General features: G+C 34.3%; 4 protein-coding genes across 5 annotated transcripts; all 4 read right to left on the reverse strand.

The window, feature by feature from the left end:
* Positions 1–10: 10 nt before the first annotated feature.
* LOC140828181 (putative pectinesterase 14) lies at positions 11–2,007 on the reverse strand. Of its 2 annotated transcripts, none has more exons than XM_073191162.1 (5): positions 1,448–2,007; positions 1,154–1,325; positions 839–1,045; positions 329–582; positions 11–260 (listed from the first exon to the last, which is right to left on the reverse strand). In XM_073191162.1, the coding sequence occupies exons 1-5, from the start codon at positions 1,891–1,893 to the stop codon at positions 89–91; spliced, it is 1,251 nt and encodes a 416-aa protein (XP_073047263.1). In that variant the 5' UTR covers positions 1,894–2,007; the 3' UTR covers positions 11–88. The 2 variants fall into 2 exon arrangements, with proteins under 2 accessions (XP_073047263.1, XP_073047264.1); XM_073191163.1 differs by having other exon boundaries at positions 52–260; positions 339–582.
* Positions 2,008–2,779: 772 nt separating this feature from the next.
* On the reverse strand, positions 2,780–4,190 carry LOC140826104 (uncharacterized). The gene is made up of 3 exons (XM_073188238.1): positions 3,588–4,190; positions 3,362–3,489; positions 2,780–3,191 (listed from the first exon to the last, which is right to left on the reverse strand). The coding sequence occupies exons 1-3, from the start codon at positions 4,188–4,190 to the stop codon at positions 2,954–2,956; spliced, it is 969 nt and encodes a 322-aa protein (XP_073044339.1). The 3' UTR covers positions 2,780–2,953.
* A 190-nt stretch (positions 4,191–4,380) lies between these two features.
* Positions 4,381–8,990, reverse strand: LOC140826102 (uncharacterized). Its single transcript, XM_073188237.1, has 6 exons — positions 8,659–8,990; positions 7,822–8,019; positions 7,496–7,618; positions 7,283–7,320; positions 7,029–7,197; positions 4,381–6,945 (listed from the first exon to the last, which is right to left on the reverse strand). Exons 1-6 carry the CDS (start codon positions 8,743–8,745, stop codon positions 4,381–4,383), a joined length of 3,180 nt encoding a protein of 1,059 aa, XP_073044338.1. The 5' UTR covers positions 8,746–8,990.
* Positions 8,991–10,297: 1,307 nt separating this feature from the next.
* LOC140826105 (carotene epsilon-monooxygenase, chloroplastic) lies at positions 10,298–14,993 on the reverse strand. The gene is made up of 9 exons (XM_073188239.1): positions 14,441–14,993; positions 13,242–13,538; positions 12,960–13,157; positions 12,424–12,525; positions 11,664–11,804; positions 11,231–11,338; positions 11,050–11,132; positions 10,797–10,959; positions 10,298–10,605 (listed from the first exon to the last, which is right to left on the reverse strand). The coding sequence occupies exons 1-9, from the start codon at positions 14,921–14,923 to the stop codon at positions 10,561–10,563; spliced, it is 1,620 nt and encodes a 539-aa protein (XP_073044340.1). The 5' UTR covers positions 14,924–14,993; the 3' UTR covers positions 10,298–10,560.
* Positions 14,994–19,220: the final 4,227 nt, after the last annotated feature.

Raw genomic sequence — 19,220 nt, forward strand, 5'->3', positions numbered from 1 at the left:
CATGCTCCCATTTATATATAAAAAATTTAATGAAAAAACAATTATTTCTGTTTTTAATGATAATAATTTTATAATATTAAATTCGAATTCATATTATTTTATATTTGTCGGTGGGAGAAACAAGCCAGTCCTCTCCATTAATGTATGAAATATCAAGGTATGGAGCTGCTTCACTTTGCTTCAATTGCTTGGCGTACGCCACTCTAAAGTTCGGGCTTGCTCCCGGCCCGTAGTTCTCGAATTCACCAAACGACACCGTTCTGCAAAAAAAAATCTCTATGTAAGTCAAGCATAGAATAAGTGCAATAAAGAAATTTCAACGACGGACTGATCTCTACTAGAGTCCATCCAGTCATTCCATCCCTCGGCAGCAACTGCATCAGACATGTATGTTTTTGCAAATACCACAGTTGCATAATGTCCCCAAGCTCTCCCTAGCCACAATTTCCCACTCCCATCTATCTTGCAATTCACAAATGAGAAGCCCGTTTTTTCGTTTGATGAATCTCTGGCATGAGCTGTGATCGACCCGCTGATCCCTCCAGACGACACCTCTTTGGCTGTCGAATTAATCATGCAATCCTACAAAAACAACCAAATTTGTCTCAGCTTCTCAATCAAGAAAGAGACTTCACGAAACTACGAAAAATCGGAATTTTTTTTTACTAGTATGCTGTGGATATTTAACAATATGCAGAAAGTAAGTTGAAGAATGTAACTTTTGAGTATCTTCGACAAGCAAGTGTTGGTAACTAGTATACTGTCATGAATTAGTGTGATCAGTTTTATAAAAACTTAAACGATTATGATACGTACACACATACATATATATGCATACCTCATAGAGCGATCTGCCATTTCCGAAGATGAAATCAATGGATCCTTGTATAAAACATTCTTTGAAATAATGTCTGCCGTGATCATCATTTAATGTATCTTGTGCTCCATAACACCCACAACCATAAAATGCGGCCCGGTCACCTGAAATCCTCAACGCCACGGCCTGTCCTCCCATTTCTCCGGGATCAGGAGCAGGAGCTGTGTTCTTCACATTGAACGAAAAGTAGAATTAAAAAAGGTCAGTCAAACAAGAAAAAAGTACCAAAGATCCCGAAAAGAATATGAATGTGCATTTCACAAAATGAAAGTTTACCAAGAAACTGATGTTGCAAGCTGTGAAATTGGGAGCAAAGATGGCAACTGTGGGGCTATAAGCTGTCCCTCCGGTGGAGTTAGCTGTATCGTTCCATGCTATAGAAGTGTTGAGGTAACCTTGTCCCTGTACTATTACATTCGTTTTGTTCGAACTAACCGTGACCTTTTCCCTGTCGAAATGAAGTGTATATTTTGTTTATACAGTTGAGCAAATTTCAGTTTCTTTAACTAACAAAAGATATGTGGTAAAATATGTACATATTAAATGAAAGGATAAAAAGTAATGGCCGACCTATATGTACCAGCATCAATTATGATAAGTGAACTAGAAGTGCTAAAATCAGGCAGAGCATCTATTGCCTTCTGCACGCTGCTAAAATTCGCGCAGCCCTTTAAATCAACCGTGAAAACGAGCGAAACATTGTACAACGATAGAAGACTAGACTGCCAGATGCTGTCGTTGCATGAAACTTTATGCCTCTTATGATGGTGGTGGTGGTGGTGGTGGTGGTGGTGGCCATGCCGTTTTCTATGGAAAATGTTTTCAAGAATGGGGAGGAAGTATTTGTGATCTAAACCAATTTTTCGAGCTATTTTAATGAAGAACTCGATTTGATCATCGAACATAGGGTGAATGTGAAATGACGCACTAAGGGTAGAGTTATTGGAGAGTATGATGGAAAGAAGAAAAATGGCAAAGGTTGCGAGCCAAAAGAAGGTGGTGGTTTTGGTGTTCATGGCTTAGGTAGTGCGGTTGGTTAACTTTTTTATGTTGTTTGAGTTAAGTTTTGCTTTGTGACATGTGGGATTTTGTGTTCTTATATTGGGGATGAGGAAATGGGGTGACGTTGGAGGTAAGAAAAGTAGTGTGATTTGGTGTGTGAATCATGATTGGATTTTTCGATGCAGGAAAGTGAAAAAGAAAAGATATGGGCGGAATATGGGAGATTGAATAAGCCTCACGCCAAGCCATGTTTTGCTTAGGAGACTTCTGGCTAGTAATAATCGATAATCGAGGGCACATTTTAACTTGAGGCGAGCAAGAACAATTATCCTACAACTAAAAAAACTTATTATTCTCGCTTTTATTTCAACAAAATTCAAGTTTCGGACCTTAAAAAGCACATTTAGTTAATTTTGTATTTGTTGTAGGGGCGTAACTCAACACTTTAAATCATAAAGCAGTCTAAGCATGATTCTCGACAATAATTGCCTCCAACCATTACTGCCAATAATTATATTATACTTAAAAATCATACGTTCGAAGGTTCTAATACCAATTATTGGATCGATCGTATACATAACAACTCAAGTGTCACGTTCTAATTCTCTTCTTCTGCTATGTTTAAATCGTCTTCCAGCAAGAATAATATTGCTTCCAACAATTTTTTCATCAAAATATATAAATCTTGCACGTTTTCAACTCTCTTGTGCAAGAGTGGACCATCATATTACATTCAAATTTTATTTTTGCTTTTGGCTCTTCATTTGATTTCTCTATTGGTTTAACACACTCGTCCAGCCAGAAATTTATCATTTAGTTACATAAGCTTTGTCAAGTGGTGATTTTTAGTAAGCTTAATAAAGTTTCTTGCTTTAATATTTCACAAGACCAACACAAATTAATAGCCAGCGAATCACAGGCCGAGCCTCAAGCATGCAAAGCTTCAAGCTTCATTTATTTCTAGTCCTTGTTTGCACAATGCAAGTGATTCTTCTAGGAAAATGAATGATGAAACAAGAAAATAATCACAACCGGCACAACCAATTCGAATGTAAACTTAGCATCAGAATTCACTCATGAAAACCACCTATTTGCGCTGTTGGTTACTTTGAGCTTCATGACAAGATTCTCACGCTGTGCTTCCACTTCCGCATACTTGAGACTCATTGTTAGGTAACGTTCACGAAGGTCTCTCAGCTCGGTTTCAAGGGATGATTTTGTTCTTTCGTACTTTTGTTGTGTCCCAGTTCCACCATCACCAGCTGGTTTCTTGGAAGAAACTGTAAAGTTCTTCTGGCTAGTGGATATAAACCTGATTATAGATTTGATCAAGAACAAGTGGTTCAGGGCCAAACGTAATCATGTTGGGGGATGGATTTAAGGGGTTAATGGGTTTTTATTCGAGAAAGTTTATTGAAACAAACATGAAGTTATTTGTATATGATTTATGTGTGTTTCAGTGATTCTTGTCCATGGACAAACCTGTTTTTCCGAACTCTGTTCTGGTTATTTTTGTCCAAAGCCTCCGCAACTTTACTCTCCAGCAACTGCATTTTTGTTGCAGGATCCATACTGATAGCAAGAGGACTTTCGTCATGAAAATCGATGTCCTTTAGGTTGTGAAAGAAACAATAGGAATGAAAATCCACCCATATGATAGATAGACATGCTGACCAACACGAAAAAAAAGACGAAGAAGAAGCAATACCTCTTGATGAAAATGATATCTCCTCTCCATCAATTCAAGTTCTTCTTCAAGAGTGCAAGCCTTCCTGAAGCATTCATCCTTCTCCTCCTCGAGTGTAAATATCTTCTGCTGGAACTGCGAATTCTCTCTCTTTATTTCAGCTAGCTCATCTTTAAGATTAGAATTCTGGGTAAGGAGGACTTCTTTCGTGGTCAACTCACTATCCTTTTGCGCAATCTTTTCTTGGAGGGCTAAAGTTTTTCTTTTGTTTTCCTCACATTCAGAGAAGACAGTCTGAAAGCTAGTGATTTTTTCTGAAAGCAAAGCATTCTCGGCCTTCATTTCTTCATAATATCCAGTTACCTTCCGGAATGCAAGCTCTAGATTTCCCTTCTCAATCAAGGATTTTTGGAGCTCACCTTTTAAGACCAAGCTTTCATCCCGAAGACTCGAAAGGTTCTGTAACTGAACCTTCAAAATACTCACTTCTTTAGTAAGTTGCTGGCGTTCATAATCAGAGATGGTATGCTTCAATTCAAGGTCATTAATATCTGTCTTGAGTTTCTCTTCACTTCTCCTCTGATTTGCCAACGATTTTGACACGCGTTCATGGTCAGCCAACATTATGCCATGGCTTTGTTGAGAAGCAGCTAATTGACCACTCAAAACCTTAAATTTGGACTCAGATTCTTGAAAGGAACGTTGCAACTCATCCTTTTCAGCAAGTAACCGGGAAACTTCACCAGCAGCTTCAGAAGATATTCTTTCCTTTTCTTCGGTAACGTTGGAAATTTCTTTACTAAGATGTTCTACCTCATTCCGAACGGTTCTCAAAATTCAATGTTTTTTCCAAAATTTCTTGATGCCAAGTCTCCTGCAGAGAAAGTTTGTTCTTATGATCCTTAATTTCTTCCACAAGTGTATCTACCTCAGATTTCAAACAGTTCTCTCTCGTGTCGAAATCTTCGAGTACCGAATACAGATGATCTTCTAGATATTCGATTTTTTTAGTGCAATCAGACAAACTTTTCTTTGAATTTGTTAATTGAGCCACCATGGCCGAACAATGCTCCTTAAGTTCCTGATTTTCCCTTCTCAGTTCTGAATCTGAATTTTGAAGCTCTATTCGTTCTTGTGCAAAACTTGAAACAGATGCCCGTAAAGAACGATTATCCTCTTTAAGATCTTCACACTCTGTTTGAGCTTTTAACCACTGTTTCTGCATTTGTTCTGATTCTTGCTCAAGATTCAATATTTGACTGTCGATTTCAACTTTCAGTTTCTCGATCTCCTCTTGAAGATTCATAGCAATAGATTTGGACTTGTCAGTTTCTTGTTGAAATAATTCCTTCTCTTCTTTGAGGTGTTGTACTTCAGTTTCAAGGCGGCATATGCATTCTTGGCACTGAAAATTATCTTCTTGCAATGAATTAAAAATGCTTTCTAATTCATCCCTTTCCCTTTGAAGCTCCTCCGATTTTCTTTCAAGAATGGTTTTAGCATAAATCTGGGAATCAGCACTGTTACGAAGGATCGTGATATCATTTTCAAGATTCTTAGAATACTCAGATTTCATGTCATTCTCCCTTAATACAACTTCCATGTTCTGCTCAAGATGGTTGGTTTTCCGCTGCAATTCGTCAATTTCGACCTCTAATTCCCTCTGATACTGTAGAAGGGACTTGTTCTCTTCTTCCTTTGACAGCAATTTAGACTCTACGCAATCAAGTTGCAATCTTTTCTGATCCAATTCCTTCAATAAATCAGCACAGGTCTTTTCAAGCTTTGTCTTTGATTTTTCATGCCTTTGAACTTCTTCTTCCAAAGCCCCAATCCTCTCTTTGATCTCAAATTCATGACCCCGAATAACATCTTCACACTCGGTTGTCCTTAATTCCAATAGCTTGTTCAGCTCAATCAAACAGCTGCAAACATTTGCACCTGATATTGCCTTCTCTGTGCTTGAATTCTTAAAATCTTGGAGGAAATTTAAGCTCTCCTCACTTGTCATTGAGGATACAGAGCACAAAGGCTTCGTTAAAAGATGAAAAGCTGTTTCAAGCTGTTTCAAAATCTCGCTAAAGTGTTCAGAACATTCAAACCCAGCATTTGGGACCTCCTCAGAAAAGTTACAAATTTGAGACTTGGGATCACTTACATCAGAATTATCACTAGGACAAACGTTTGGATGCTCACTTGAAACCGAACCAAAAGATGGACATTTTTGTATGCCATCTTTATTCGACTCCTTGAGCTTCAATAAGAGTTCAAGATTTTCGTCCGTGAGCTCAGTGCAGTCATTCTCTAGCTCTTGAACTTTTTCTCTTAATGACTCAATTTCTTGTATCAGATCCAATTTAATTTCATCGTCTACATGACGTGATAGATTTGTTTCTAATCTTGCTATTTCTTCTTCCTTCAAAGATATTTGGGATTTGTAATCCTTCTCAACTTGGAACAGAATCTGGCTATTTGAATTCTGAGCATTAACCAGCTCTTCGGTTCTATCTTTCAGGGCTTTGTCGAGTAAAAATACACCAGCTTGCAATTTCTTCTCTGATTCTTGAATTTTCAACATTTTGTTATCCTCCAAATTTTGAGCTATTGAACTTTCTAAATCTGCAAGATATGGTTTGAGAGATGAAAGATTTTCTATTTCAGCTTTCTGCTGTTCAATGGTCTCTTCGAGCTCTTGAAGAACAGAAACAAGCTGAACATTTGATTCTTGACTCCACTTCAGTTGTTCGCCTAAATTAGCATTTAAATTTTGCTGATATTTTATCTCATTTTCCAGTATGCTTTGTATATGAATCAAGCTTTCTGATTGAATGCTGAAATCTTCTTGGGCACACTTCGCTCTTAAATCTTGCAACTCCAGTTTCAAACATTCGATTTCTCTCTTCAATCCATCATGTTCTGAATAAGCAAATGAGCGCTCCATAACCAACTCAGCTTGTTTCTTCGATTGATCCGATATTTCCTTTCTGGACACATCCAAATCTATTACAAGCTTCCTAGCATTTCTTTCCCACATCTTGGCTTCTGCACGGAGTTCTTCAATGGTATCTTCTGCAGCTTCCAATAGACTTTTTGTAGAACCAATAATGTTTGTTGAAGACTTGGCGACCACTGTTTCATTTTGCGAGTCCTCTCTTGGATAAATATGGGAATTCTGAGATGAATGGTTTGATGCAGAATCTTCAAAAGAAAGATTATCAGGTAGAACGCTACCGTCATCAATCCTGCCATCTCGCCTTCCAAGAGGATTATACTCTTCACCCTTTGACCCATTCCTTGAGGACAACGAATCTTCCTTTCTTGTCACTTCCTCTATTGAGTCAAAGCTGCAAAACGGGCCACCTGCTGATTGACTTATGACCTGCAGATCGTGAAAAATGAGACTGATCATATTGATAAATCAGAGAAGAGAGAGGCAGTGAACAAGAACAAAAATTTCAAGACCTTGCTCTCTAATTTTAATAGACGGGGGATGGTTGCAGCTGATTCATTTGTTGGAATTTCGTTAATACCATCACTTGAATGATTCAATCCGGTTGATTTACTGCAGAGATCGAGATTCTCCACATTCTGTTCTTTGTCTTCAGAAGTTGAGTGTTTCGAGTTCTCGTTCCTGGATGAATTCAGACAAATTTCGTGTGAACATTTCCAAAATCCATAAATCAGAAATGGGATTCTTCCAGAACATATATAGAAACCTGATCTTTGATCTTGAGGTAAGGCATTGAATCTTCAGCTGTAGGACACATAACATAAAAAGCACTTTAATCAATCACCGACTGTATTATGTTCCCTAGCTAGTTATCATGTTTCCATGTATATATGGATGTGAGCTTGACTTCACTAGGAAAATAAAGAAAGAACAAAAAGCCGACCGATTGGCAAATTTCAAGCTTCATATGTTGCTATACCTGTAAAATTGTCCCATAACTGCATTTGTTTAAAGGTTGTGAAACTGCAGCAGCGACTTTTGAACTGGTATAACGTGCCAAGTTGATGTTTACTTCGCCAAGGATGCTAGATCTGCTCGAACCCTGAAATGCAATGGTAAACTTACAACTATGTGTATTACATTAATGATGGTAATAACACAACTCAAATATTCTGGAAGTCCAGAGTAATCCAAGTGACATGTTTCAATCGTTGTATCATATAGGCAGCCACAGAACAGCAGTAGCAAGTGCTCCCCATTACTTACACAGAACTATAGAAGAAAGTGAAAGATTTTGGATCGTACCATGGACACAACAAGCTTGATGAGGGATTCTTCAGACTCTTTGGAAGAATCATTCTGCGACACCCGAATAGATTCGGAGTGAACCTCAGTCCATTGGCAATTTCCATTTTTTACAAGTGCTTTTCCCAATCTGGCAAATGTTTTCCCAGTCTCGGGCGAGATTAGAGAAACTAAAAGCACGTCCCATCCCTTTGGCACCTGATTGATGGAAGATTTACATAACTAAGACACCATTGATCTAACTTAATTCATGCTAATTTATTGACTTGTTAAGAATCTTAAAAATCAACTATCTAGCCGAACCGAAACACGTCAACTACTCTGCATCACATGAGCATTAAGACCAATCTGTATCACAAACTATTATCTATGTTCTGTATCCATGCGATCACCAACTTTTCTCCTGTTTAATAGGGTAGACCAATAGACACACGAAGTTTTTCTGTAAATTTTAACAGTAGAGACAAAATGTAAGAAACTTATCAACAAAAGTAGAAGTGCCCATTTTAGTACATCTCAATGTCACTGAATCCACCTTGCTGGCTATTTCCAGCAATAGTTTCAACATAAAGTATTGAGAATTTCATAAGATTTCAAATGAATTGACTGTTAAGTACAGTAGTATTATTCAAGCCAAGTCAAAATACAAACATCAGCAATCGACAAAGTGATTTTTGACAGAAACAACAATAATTTCACACCAATGCACGTTACGTACATACTCCCAGGGACGAATCATTACAGCTAACAAAGTAAACAACAAACCATAACAAGAAAATGGAAAAAAAAAAAAAGGAAAAAGGACCAAGAATGGGAAAAAAAATTGCAAATATTCACCTGAAGGAGTTGCAAATTTGAGAACTTGAAATCGACCCTTTCTCTTGGTTTGGATGATTTACTATTCGGCTTCTGTAATTTGAACATCGTGTCTCTCACTGATTGTGATTCTTGAAACTAGGCAGCAATTCCATCAAGTTCTTTTTCAGCAGGAGAACAAGAAAATGGACATTTTGACATTATTATCTGCTGTTGGTTTTTATTGTTATGCATTGGAATCACAGAGAAACAATGTAGAGAGAACAGTAGAGTTTGCTAGCTGGTCTTTGTTCTCGCACGTTGGTACATAGTTTTCCAACGAGAAAACAGTAGAGTTTGCTAGCTGGTCCTTGTTTTCGCATGTTGGTACATACATATGTTCGGAATCAACGATGCTCTAGAAGTCAGGTGAGACTAGTGGTTGAGTGTGTGTGTAACTTAACTTGATACGATCATTCATATAAAAATAAAATATGCTTTAAAAATCAATGTTTCTAAATTACAAGTATAAAATATGCCATCAAATGGTGAAATGAAATATATAGAGAATCGGTTATTGGACGATGTCATTATGTTACATTGAGTAATGAAAAGTTTATTCTTGCTTAAAAAAAACCCTTAATTAATATAAGTTCCCAAGTATTTATATAAACTGATTTAACTCCAAAAATACAATATATTAACAACTGGAAGTCAAAAAAAAATTAACTTTCCAAGTAGCTAACATATGTACAGAGGCGGTGATATTTATTCAAAATAAAGATGACAATCTAATCTAAGAGAAAAATATATCAATATCTTAATCAACTAAATAATTATTTTTAAAATTATCGTCGTAGGGACGTGACTATAAATTTACAATAAGAATATTTAAATAAAAAAAATACATGAAAACCCGGGAGATATGGCTTGCACTTTGGATCTCACATCGAAGTAAGAGATCGACTGGGATACATGGAAAAAAGTGCAAGACAGCGAGCTATTCAATCAATCTGGCGAAAAAAAAGGATATTAGATAAATATTTATTTTTAAGTGTTTATTAACCTAAATATTAAGGTAAAAACTTGTGTGAGACGGTCTCACGGATCGAATTTGTGAGACGGATCTCTTATTTGGGTTATTCATGCAAAAGTATAATTTTTTATGCTAAGAGTATTACTTTTTATTGTGAATATGAATAGGGTTGACCCGTCTCACAGATTAGTATCTGTGAGACGGTCTCACAAGAGACCCACTCAAATATTAATTAACATGCCCACAGATCAAGTCGTGAGACGATTAAACAAACAAGGCGGCTGCAAGGCAGAATTGAGATCGAATAGTTTAAATATGATTTCGGTTTTGGTTTCTAACGATTCTTATTAAAGTTGTTTAAGAGCAGATCTCTTGTGAAATGGTATCACGAATCTTAATCTGTGAGACGGGTTAACTCTATTGATATTCATAATAAAAAATAATACTCTTAACATAAAAAATAATACTTTTTCATTGATGACTCAAATAAAATATGTCTCAAAAAATATGATATGTGAGACCGTCTCACAACTTTTTGTCGTTGTTTAATTATGCTTCGGGCCGATTGAGAGTGCTATTTAAATTAAGCTCAATTTGCAAGTCTTTCTACATTATTATGTGCATATATGACTTGAATCAAGTATATGGATTCTTTAAAAAAAATTATTACTCTAAAGATTTTATACAAATTAACATTACGATTGTAATGTTATTGTACATGTGGAGCCTTATATCCGACTGAGGTAGATTGGCGAAGTTCGATTTGTTATAAGAGTTCATTATAATCCCATTTAAACAAAATTAGTAGCTCAAACAAATCTTGGAATGTTTAGAAAATCAAAGGACAAGAAATTTCCAAAATCGAATAAAAATAATATCACAGGCTCAGTTCAGGGAATTTGCTGCAGCTAAATTGAATTAGTTTGCCTTTGGCTCACTTTCATGTATAAGCCCTGTTCATGCAACAATCAAAAGCCTGATTTCAGATGGTGATCACAATCCATTTTAAAATTGAGAGCGGGTGGCCTTGGGAGGTTTTTCCAAAAAAAAAAATTAATTTTTTTTAAGAATTGAAGAGGGGGCGGGTTTCTTTTTCAGTTTGGAAGAATGGCAAGAAACAGGAATCACGGTTCAAGAAAATTACGTTTGTCGTGTGAATGGTGGCACCAGTTGTCATGCCAATATCTTGATCAGGGATCAACTCGAAGTTGAAGCGCTGAACAAACACTGCCAGGGCTACAATTGCTTCGAGCAAAGCGAATTGATCGCCAACACATTTACGTGGCCCTCCACTGAATGGTATGTATCTGCAACACCGATACCATGATGTAGCAGAGACAGAAACATAAAACTTCTACTAGCATTACTAGAAAAGCGAAAATTTAAAAAGGGGATGCCTGAAATCAGTGTTTGTTTCATTGGGAACGGGTCCTTCTAAATCGAATCTTTCTGGCAGAAACTCCTCCGGTCTTTCCCAAACCTGGCATAGCATAATGTAAGGACAGATGATAAAATGTTATGGTTTTGGATTTCAGGGAAATAAATGAATCCTGCCTACAAAACAAAGGTGATAGATACCTGGGCAGAGTGATGAATATTGTACACTGAAATCATGATATCTTGACCAGGATTAACTTTATAGTTCCCTGGTAGTACGTCGGCTACTTGAGCTCGTCTCAACAAGACCTGATGAAAAATAAATATTAGAAACCAAATAATATTTCTCAGAAATTCGGAATCGCGTTCTATGTTATTAAAATAAAGCTATCTGAATTATGATTTCAATTGTGATGTAATTAACGATGACTAACAAGAGGTTTAGTCATCTAAGCCTTGTAAAGTAAATATGCGTATTCAGGATTAAACCATTCAATGCCAACTGCGAATGTTGTTAGGGATTCTCTCCCGCAATTTTTCTACTATTCTAAATTCAAAAGTATAATCAAGAATTATGAACATTGGCAAATGAGAATAGGTTCAGCCAACGTGAGAGATGGGAATCATAACTTACGGGTGGATGTGGGTATAAACGCATTGATTCCATTATGCAACGTGTCAAGAACTTGAGATTCTTTATGTCTTCATAGGTAGGAAGACGCCCCTGTAGAACTCTATCGACCTCAACTCGTGCTTTTTCCAAAGAGGATGAATCCTGGATTACAAACAAGTTTAGTAAAAACCTGAGGTATGCATACCAAAACCGAGGAAAAAAAGTGAAGAGGCAATCATGTTGGCAATTAAGTACGCATCATATATGCATTTTGGACCCACGCCAAGTTCTGGAATTATAAAAATTGTTTATAATTGGCATAAATTATTTTGTAATGTGAACGTATTTCTGAAACTTCTTAACACATCATAATCACTTTCCTTAAAGCATTATTCTCCAGTTCAAGTTGGAAATTGTGTGCAAATAGGTTTTAGGCAAATCGCTTCCAAGGATACAAAAAAGCTATTTTCAGTGTTTTGCACAAACAAAGACAATCCCAATGACGAATCTATTGAACCTGTCAAATCTTGACAAGGACAAGAAGTAAAATCCATGCAATGTTCATTAAACAAATCAATGGAGCTGGCAGCTACTATGAAGAAGAAAACGCGGTGCTTCATCACTTTTTCCAGTATTTTATGTTCTGTATTGCTACTTCTTGGGACTTATTCAAGTGAACAACTTCACCCTTTCATAATTAGGAGAATTACAAAATGTCTATTTATTATTGTTAAAACATTAAATAAAGGACCAAGAGATTTTTAGTAAATACAAACGGTACCTTACTGAGCAGATAACTCGTCCAAGTTAACACAGAGCCTGTGGTTTCATGACCGGCAACTAACATTGATAAAAGGTCGTCCCTTAGCTGTGTGCTAGAAACCTAAAAGAAATATGACAAATCACGTTTAGAATATTTGTGGATAGATACATCAACAGGTCTTGAAACATTAAAAAGTTTCGGTAGAAAAAAATCATCATAACACCACCAGTTTTAAGTGAAAGATCATGCGGCATGAGAAAATTACTAATTGTGGGCAACTTTTATTGAAGGCAAAGCATGTTTAACCACAAGGTTCACAGAAGGGTTGCATCCAAGAATATAGGAGGCGGAAGCAAGATAGGTGATTGTATTGATTTTGAGGGTGAAATTTGGAGATTTTGAAAATTTAATTAAAAAATTCAAAATTACTTAATCTAATGGGGCGATCGCCCTCCCTGCTTAATTGGACCCTGGTTGCATCTACTATGCCATTTTCAATATTATTGTAAGAAGGTCACCAATACAAATGAAGCAAGTTCAATGTAAATCCGTACTTCCTCTCTACTAGCTAGTAAGAATCGAAGAATGCTCGGGTCTGTGTCATTTACATACTCTTCCTCACTAATCCGTTCACCCTCAGTTTCCACAATCTCCTTGCACTTTGATATGAGTTCTTCCACCGTTTGTCTGATCAAAGAAACTGCCTTTTCAGCTTTAATCTGTCTAGGGATAACTTTACATAAAAAATTAATCTGCACAAATAGAAAAAAAAGCTTTGTTGTTTACACCGAACAAATAAAATATGATACGTCCCAACAAGTCAAAATATAACCCGCCTTCCAGTAAGGTAATATATCAGTTGAACGCAGCTCTGCCTCTTTCAGAGCAGTGTAAACCGCATCGATGACAGGATTATTGGTCGTGAGAGAATCAAAATTGTAGTTGAATAAAGCAAGACCAATAACATCAAGTGTAAGTTGCGAAAATGCTTCCTCCATGTTTACAGGTGACCCGTTGAGCACAGCAGGCTTCAGCTTTGCCACCAACTGCTCAGCACATCTGCAAAAGACCCGATCTACAACTATTGATAAGTACTTCTTGTGAAGTGATGGAACCACAGCCCTACGCCTCACCTATAGAGAGAACATGATATAAACCTCAAAATACCGATATCCATAGTAAAACTCATGCAACATAATGACCCCCACAAATATACGTAAATAATAACCATTAATTCACTTACAAGACAAGTATCATTGCCTATTATTTCCACAATGAACTTGATAGAGAATAGTGCTCGAGTCCATGATCTAAATTTAAGTCAAAGGTTGACAGAATGAGAATTGAGATCAATGGCTTCAATAGCAGTAAAGTTCAATGTGATGTCTCACATCGGTTGTATTAAGTTTTTGAGAATTGAATATGGATTTGAACAACCCTCCCCTTAGTTAGTTTTGGTGGTGGAATTAGACCAAAGTCTTAATCTTACCATGTTATCAGAACTCAAACTCATCATTATTTGTTGGACTGCCCTTACGGACCATCCGCTAATGTTTTATAAACTTTATGTTTCAATTGTTTATTAATGAGCTTGGAGGGATGTGTTACTGTCTCACATCAACCAGATTAAGTCATTCATGTGTGTGAGATGATGTGTTAGATGTCCACATCGGCTGACTAAGTTCTTAGGAGTTATATATATGGACTTGTACTGATGGACTCTTTTATCGCAACAGTACCTAAGCAAGCACAAACTCCATAAAACAATCAATTTCCTACTAAAGTTTTTTTATTTTTAAAAAAGATCAGATCTTCGCACTCGCTTATCCACAAAGTCCAACCTATTAATCCAAGACAATCAACCAACGACCTCTACAATTATGCAACCAAAATTTATCAAACAATTCAAAACTTACAGATATTCCGCAATTTCGTTTCTCCATCCACTCCAAATGCTCACAAAACGCGCAAAAATTCACAAATTTGTTAATTGGAAGCTAAACTAATGGGATATTTGTAAGTGTGTATAATTTACCGTCCAAAGAGACCCTTCCGCAATGGCAAAACCAGATCCAAACAAGAACTCAGACACCTCAGCCACAAGCCCTTTTGCGTACTTTGCGCCATAGTTTTTCAACACATGCTTGGCAATGGGGGGATCGCTTACCACCACAAAATTCCTCGGCCCGGCGGGTAGGCGGTAAATGGGCCCATAATCATTCATCCACTTGAACAGAGGAAGGAAAAGCGCCCCGCCGAGAAGGTCCGCAACATCATCCAGCTTGGCACTGGCATTGGGTATGTTGGACTCGTCTTTTAGGCCTACTGATGTTAGAGATTTTGTAATACCGGTTAGCCAATCTGGGCTCACCCACGAGGCGGGCTTGGTGTTCGGCGGCTTCTTGTTTATGGAGTTCTTGATGAATGCTGCTGGGGTCTCGGCGACCCGGTGGCTGCGTCGGCGGTGGCAGTAGCGTTTGGCGAGGGGTGAGGAGGAGAGAATGGGTGCGGCTGACATGGCGGCAGTGGGATGGGTTTAGTTGGTAGTCCCAGATTGCCACCAAACAATTTTAATTTTTCCAATTAATAATTTTTTTTTTTCAAATTTATTTCCAACTTCGAAGGAATAGAATGAATCAATTTTTTGATTGTAAGTTAAATTTACGATCTATACTCAACGAACGATTATATAACTAAAAATGAGACTCATCGACGCACACTCAACCCATGCTCAACGCTGCTAAATATTGATGTTTGACTCATTGAAATACATTAAAACAATATTCAACCCATGTTAAACATTGATCGAGTGAACATAGGTCGATTAAACATTATGCTCGATAGGTCGAGTGAGTGGCTTTTCATTAATTCTTAACATTAGTTAGTCGACACATTCTTAACATTAGTTTCGAATAAACAACTTAACATTTGATAGCATTTATGATGATGTTACAACATTATCATTTTTATGAATATCTTTTAACAATTTACTTAAATTAAAATATATATCTCATTGTAAAATGTTTATATAATTATAAATTATTTATATGTTTAAGATACATTCTAATTATATTTTACGTCATCATCATTATATGTTAATTATATATTTAGACATTCTCAATTTTTATGTTAAACGCAATCAGTATCTTTTAATTATCAATTTTTATCTTTTAATTATCGCATATCAAAATGTTTAACATAGATTTAAATTATTTATGTTTTAACATGATTAACAATTAGACTCAATCTCGACTCAAATTATTTACTCGAACTAAAATCGACTCAAACCCTAAACTTCAAAACCCAAACTCGACCCACTCCACCCAAAATGCACCCGCTCAATCCAAACTCCACCCAAAAACTCCACCCACTCAACCCAAACTCCACTCACTCGACTCATTCTATCACAAACACAATACAATAATTCACTCCACCCACACTCCACACAAACTCCCGCACGAACATATCACAATAACTCACTCCACCCAAACTCTACTCACTCAACTCATTCCATCACAAACACATTAAAATCTCTGTCAAGAAAAAAACAAACTCAACAAATTAATAAAATCGATTATCTTTAAATTTTAACAAATTGCATATCATTCAACCGGATCTTCTAACAAATTCTCCAATAGAAGAAAATATGTTTTGTTTTTTTCTTCCATATCTTTTCCTGAGCACACGAGGCAACTACTAAAATATGCAACATTCTCGACCCACTCAACCCACGGCCCATTTGAAATATGCAACAAGACTCTACCCCTGCTCGACCTACTACACCTATGCTCGACCCCACCCAACTCATGGGCTCGACCACTCAACCTTGTTCGACACATTAGACCCACTGCTTGACCCACTCACACTTCTACCTAATAAACAAATCACAATATCGAAAGAAACTGATTTCTGTAAAATTGTTACAATATTACTGCTATACAAATTTTATAATACATAATCCTCTTACAAATTTTCAAATGATATTTGATTATATTTTGTTTTGTTAATTCAAACCATGCAAAGCAATAAATGATTATGTTATAAAATTGATCGAAACATTTTTTTTTTGTAAAACAACGAATTATTATTATTTGCTCCTATAAATGTTATCCGTCCGATGATCTTGAATTTATTTGGTAGTATCCTCGAACTACATGCATAAATTTTAATTCGGTTAAAACTTACATGTTCAAATCAATTTCGGATAATCAGATTTAGCATTAGAGTGCTACTCATGTGCAAACATGAATTCTACTCTATTGATTTCCATGGATTGTAAGTTGATATAATCGTTGGCTGTTGTGTGATATCTTCATTGGACATAACTTTCTCTCACTTTCTGTCTGAATTGGACAAAATTCTAGTTCCAATCGAGGTTAGAGTAATAATTTATGCTTTTAAGACAAACTAGCAAGAAGCACGTGCGATGCACGTAAATATTAATTATTTAATAAAAATTAAAATTTGATTTTTTTAAAATAATTTGATTCATTTTTTTATTTATATTGATTTAGTCTTTTGTCATATTAGATTAGACGAATAAATTAATTAAAAACTTATATACTTTACTTTCAAAATTGTTTCTCAAATTGAAATTCAAGTCGTTAATTTTATGTTATATAATAAATTATAATTAGCATAATATATAGAATGAATTGAACTGAAACAAATTTTGAAAAAATATATATCTAAGCACCACGTATATGGTATAATAACCGAAAAATCAAACAGATTATGGATTTTATAAATGCATAAATAATAATTTATATAAGTGAAGCACACTAAGGACAAATAATTATCAATTTAAAATATTTATGACTAACTCATCAAAATATTATCAAAACTAATGAAATAATAATAATTGATAATAAAATATAACCTATAATACTCAATTTAAATATTATTTAACCTCCTACATAACTTTTTACCTTTTGCTTTAGAATTATATATCATAGATAAATTAATTTTCATATACATTAGTTAATGAATAATTTTTTTAAAAGTATATAATTTATATTTTTCATTAAGCCATCAATTACAAATTATATATATATATATATATATATGTATGTATGTATTTGTATGTGTTTAGTGATTGTATATTTTTGGGATCAGGAAAGAATTCAGATGTGGTGAATAAACTCTTTAAAAAAATATTTGCTTTTAAAATTTGTTTTCAATCATTTTTACACGGTTGAAAGATTTTCTCAAACGGTTATAAATATTAACCACGTGAAAAGTGTGGAAGACGGTTCAATATTTCTAATGATATTTTCAACCTGTTGACAATCTAAACAACAAGATACAGTTTGAAATGTAAAAACTTGTGAATATTAAAGACACGGAAATTTTATGGATGTAAAACACTCATACGTCACTCCTTCTTCCTCTGTAAGAAGGATTCCACTAAAAGACTTTGTCTTATATAAATATATAAATATATATATTTATAAGTGCGGCTAAAATATTTAAACTTCTTATTATAGCTAACTATTTTAATTTTTCTATCAGATTCGTATTTTATGATATTATTAGTATATTAAAATTCATAATTATTGATATAAATTCTACTAAATAATTTATTAAATTCTTTACTTTCAATTCTTAGTTAAAAAATAATAAAATATATTAGTATTAAATTTCATATTATTATATTATTATATACTTATCATGTTATTGTACTATTGCATATATAATTATTTTTTTCTTATATCTTCATGTGATATTATAATTTATTACTTAATTAAAGACTACACTAAAATATAATTACAAAATTGCATTAAAATAATAAAATAACATGTAGAAAGAAAATTAAAAGGATAAAATATTTAAGCTTAGTATAAAGATGGATTATTTGAGAAAATTAATTTAGGAATTACATTTTATTCTTGAAGTGATATAAATTATTACAATCAATGTATATTGTAGTGATAATTCATTAGCAATTGTTAGACTATTAATTATATATGATGTGGAATAATTAGGCTACTAATTAATTATATATTAGGTGGAATAAAAAAAAATTTGATATTTCCTTTTTACACTTACAACAATTAGAAATTTACAAATATATCTTTATTGAATTTTTGGATTTGTATTGATGAGGATGTCATTTTTATCTTTTGACAATTGAAAAAATTGTCAATTATCTACACTTACGTAGGTTTATAGATAAAAAAAATATATTTTTATTATCAAACATATATTCATTTTTAATGCATAGATTTCCTATAAATTATGTAGAAAATTTCTATGCAATTAATCTAACAACACACAATTTAAGGGGATGATAGAAAATTTACAATGAAAAACTTTGTTATTATTTTTACATTTTTATAAGTATAATAGTTAAATATATATTCTTTTAATATTTTTAATGATTTTTTAAAATTAAAAAATATATTGTTTTAATATTTTTTCTTAGAATTATGTATCAAGAAAATGTTATTTCTCTAATGTATGTTTATTATCAAATATCTATTCAATTTTTATGTAACATTATTTTCAAAGATTCTTATGTTGCAATTTTTTATTAAAAAATAAAAACACTATTTTAATCCTTATGTATATAATGATTGTGTAGAAAATTTTCATGCAATTAATCTAACAACACACAATTTATGAGAATAGTAGAAAATTTACAAGGAAAAATTTGTTATTCTTTTTATACTTTTATAAGTATAATAGTTAAATATATATTCTTTTTAATATTTTTTGTAAGAATTATGTATGAAGAAAATATTATTTTTCTAATATATTTTTTATTATCGAATATCGATTCAATTTTTATGTAATATTATTTTCAAAATTTCTTA

This window comes from Primulina eburnea, chromosome 3 (assembly GCF_022965805.1).
Source record: "Primulina eburnea isolate SZY01 chromosome 3, ASM2296580v1, whole genome shotgun sequence".
NCBI classification, from domain to species: domain Eukaryota; kingdom Viridiplantae; phylum Streptophyta; class Magnoliopsida; order Lamiales; family Gesneriaceae; genus Primulina; species Primulina eburnea.

Coding starts and splice junctions, on each gene's coding strand:
- LOC140828181 (XM_073191162.1), bottom strand. CDS start 1,893: ATGAACACCAAAACCACCACCTTCTTTTGGCTCGCAACCTTTGCCATT. Junction 1,046..1,153: donor CTTGCAACATCAGTTTCTTG/GTAAACTTTCAT, acceptor TTCAATGTGAAG/AACACAGCTCCTGCTCCTGA. Junction 583..838: donor ATGGCAGATCGCTCTATGAG/GTATGCATATAT, acceptor TTGTTTTTGTAG/GATTGCATGATTAATTCGAC.
- LOC140826104 (XM_073188238.1), bottom strand. CDS start 4,190: ATGTTGGCTGACCATGAACGCGTGTCAAAATCGTTGGCAAATCAGAGG. Junction 3,490..3,587: donor GATATCATTTTCATCAAGAG/GTATTGCTTCTT, acceptor CACAACCTAAAG/GACATCGATTTTCATGACGA. Junction 3,192..3,361: donor AACAGAGTTCGGAAAAACAG/GTTTGTCCATGG, acceptor ATCTATAATCAG/GTTTATATCCACTAGCCAGA.
- LOC140826102 (XM_073188237.1), bottom strand. CDS start 8,745: ATGTTCAAATTACAGAAGCCGAATAGTAAATCATCCAAACCAAGAGAA. Junction 7,321..7,495: donor GTTATGGGACAATTTTACAG/GTATAGCAACAT, acceptor TGTGTCCTACAG/CTGAAGATTCAATGCCTTAC. Junction 7,198..7,282: donor ACCTCAAGATCAAAGATCAG/GTTTCTATATAT, acceptor GAATTCATCCAG/GAACGAGAACTCGAAACACT.
- LOC140826105 (XM_073188239.1), bottom strand. CDS start 14,923: ATGTCAGCCGCACCCATTCTCTCCTCCTCACCCCTCGCCAAACGCTAC. Junction 13,539..14,440: donor CGGAAGGGTCTCTTTGGACG/GTAAATTATACA, acceptor TTCTCTCTATAG/GTGAGGCGTAGGGCTGTGGT. Junction 11,133..11,230: donor ATATTCATCACTCTGCCCAG/GTATCTATCACC, acceptor ATGCTATGCCAG/GTTTGGGAAAGACCGGAGGA.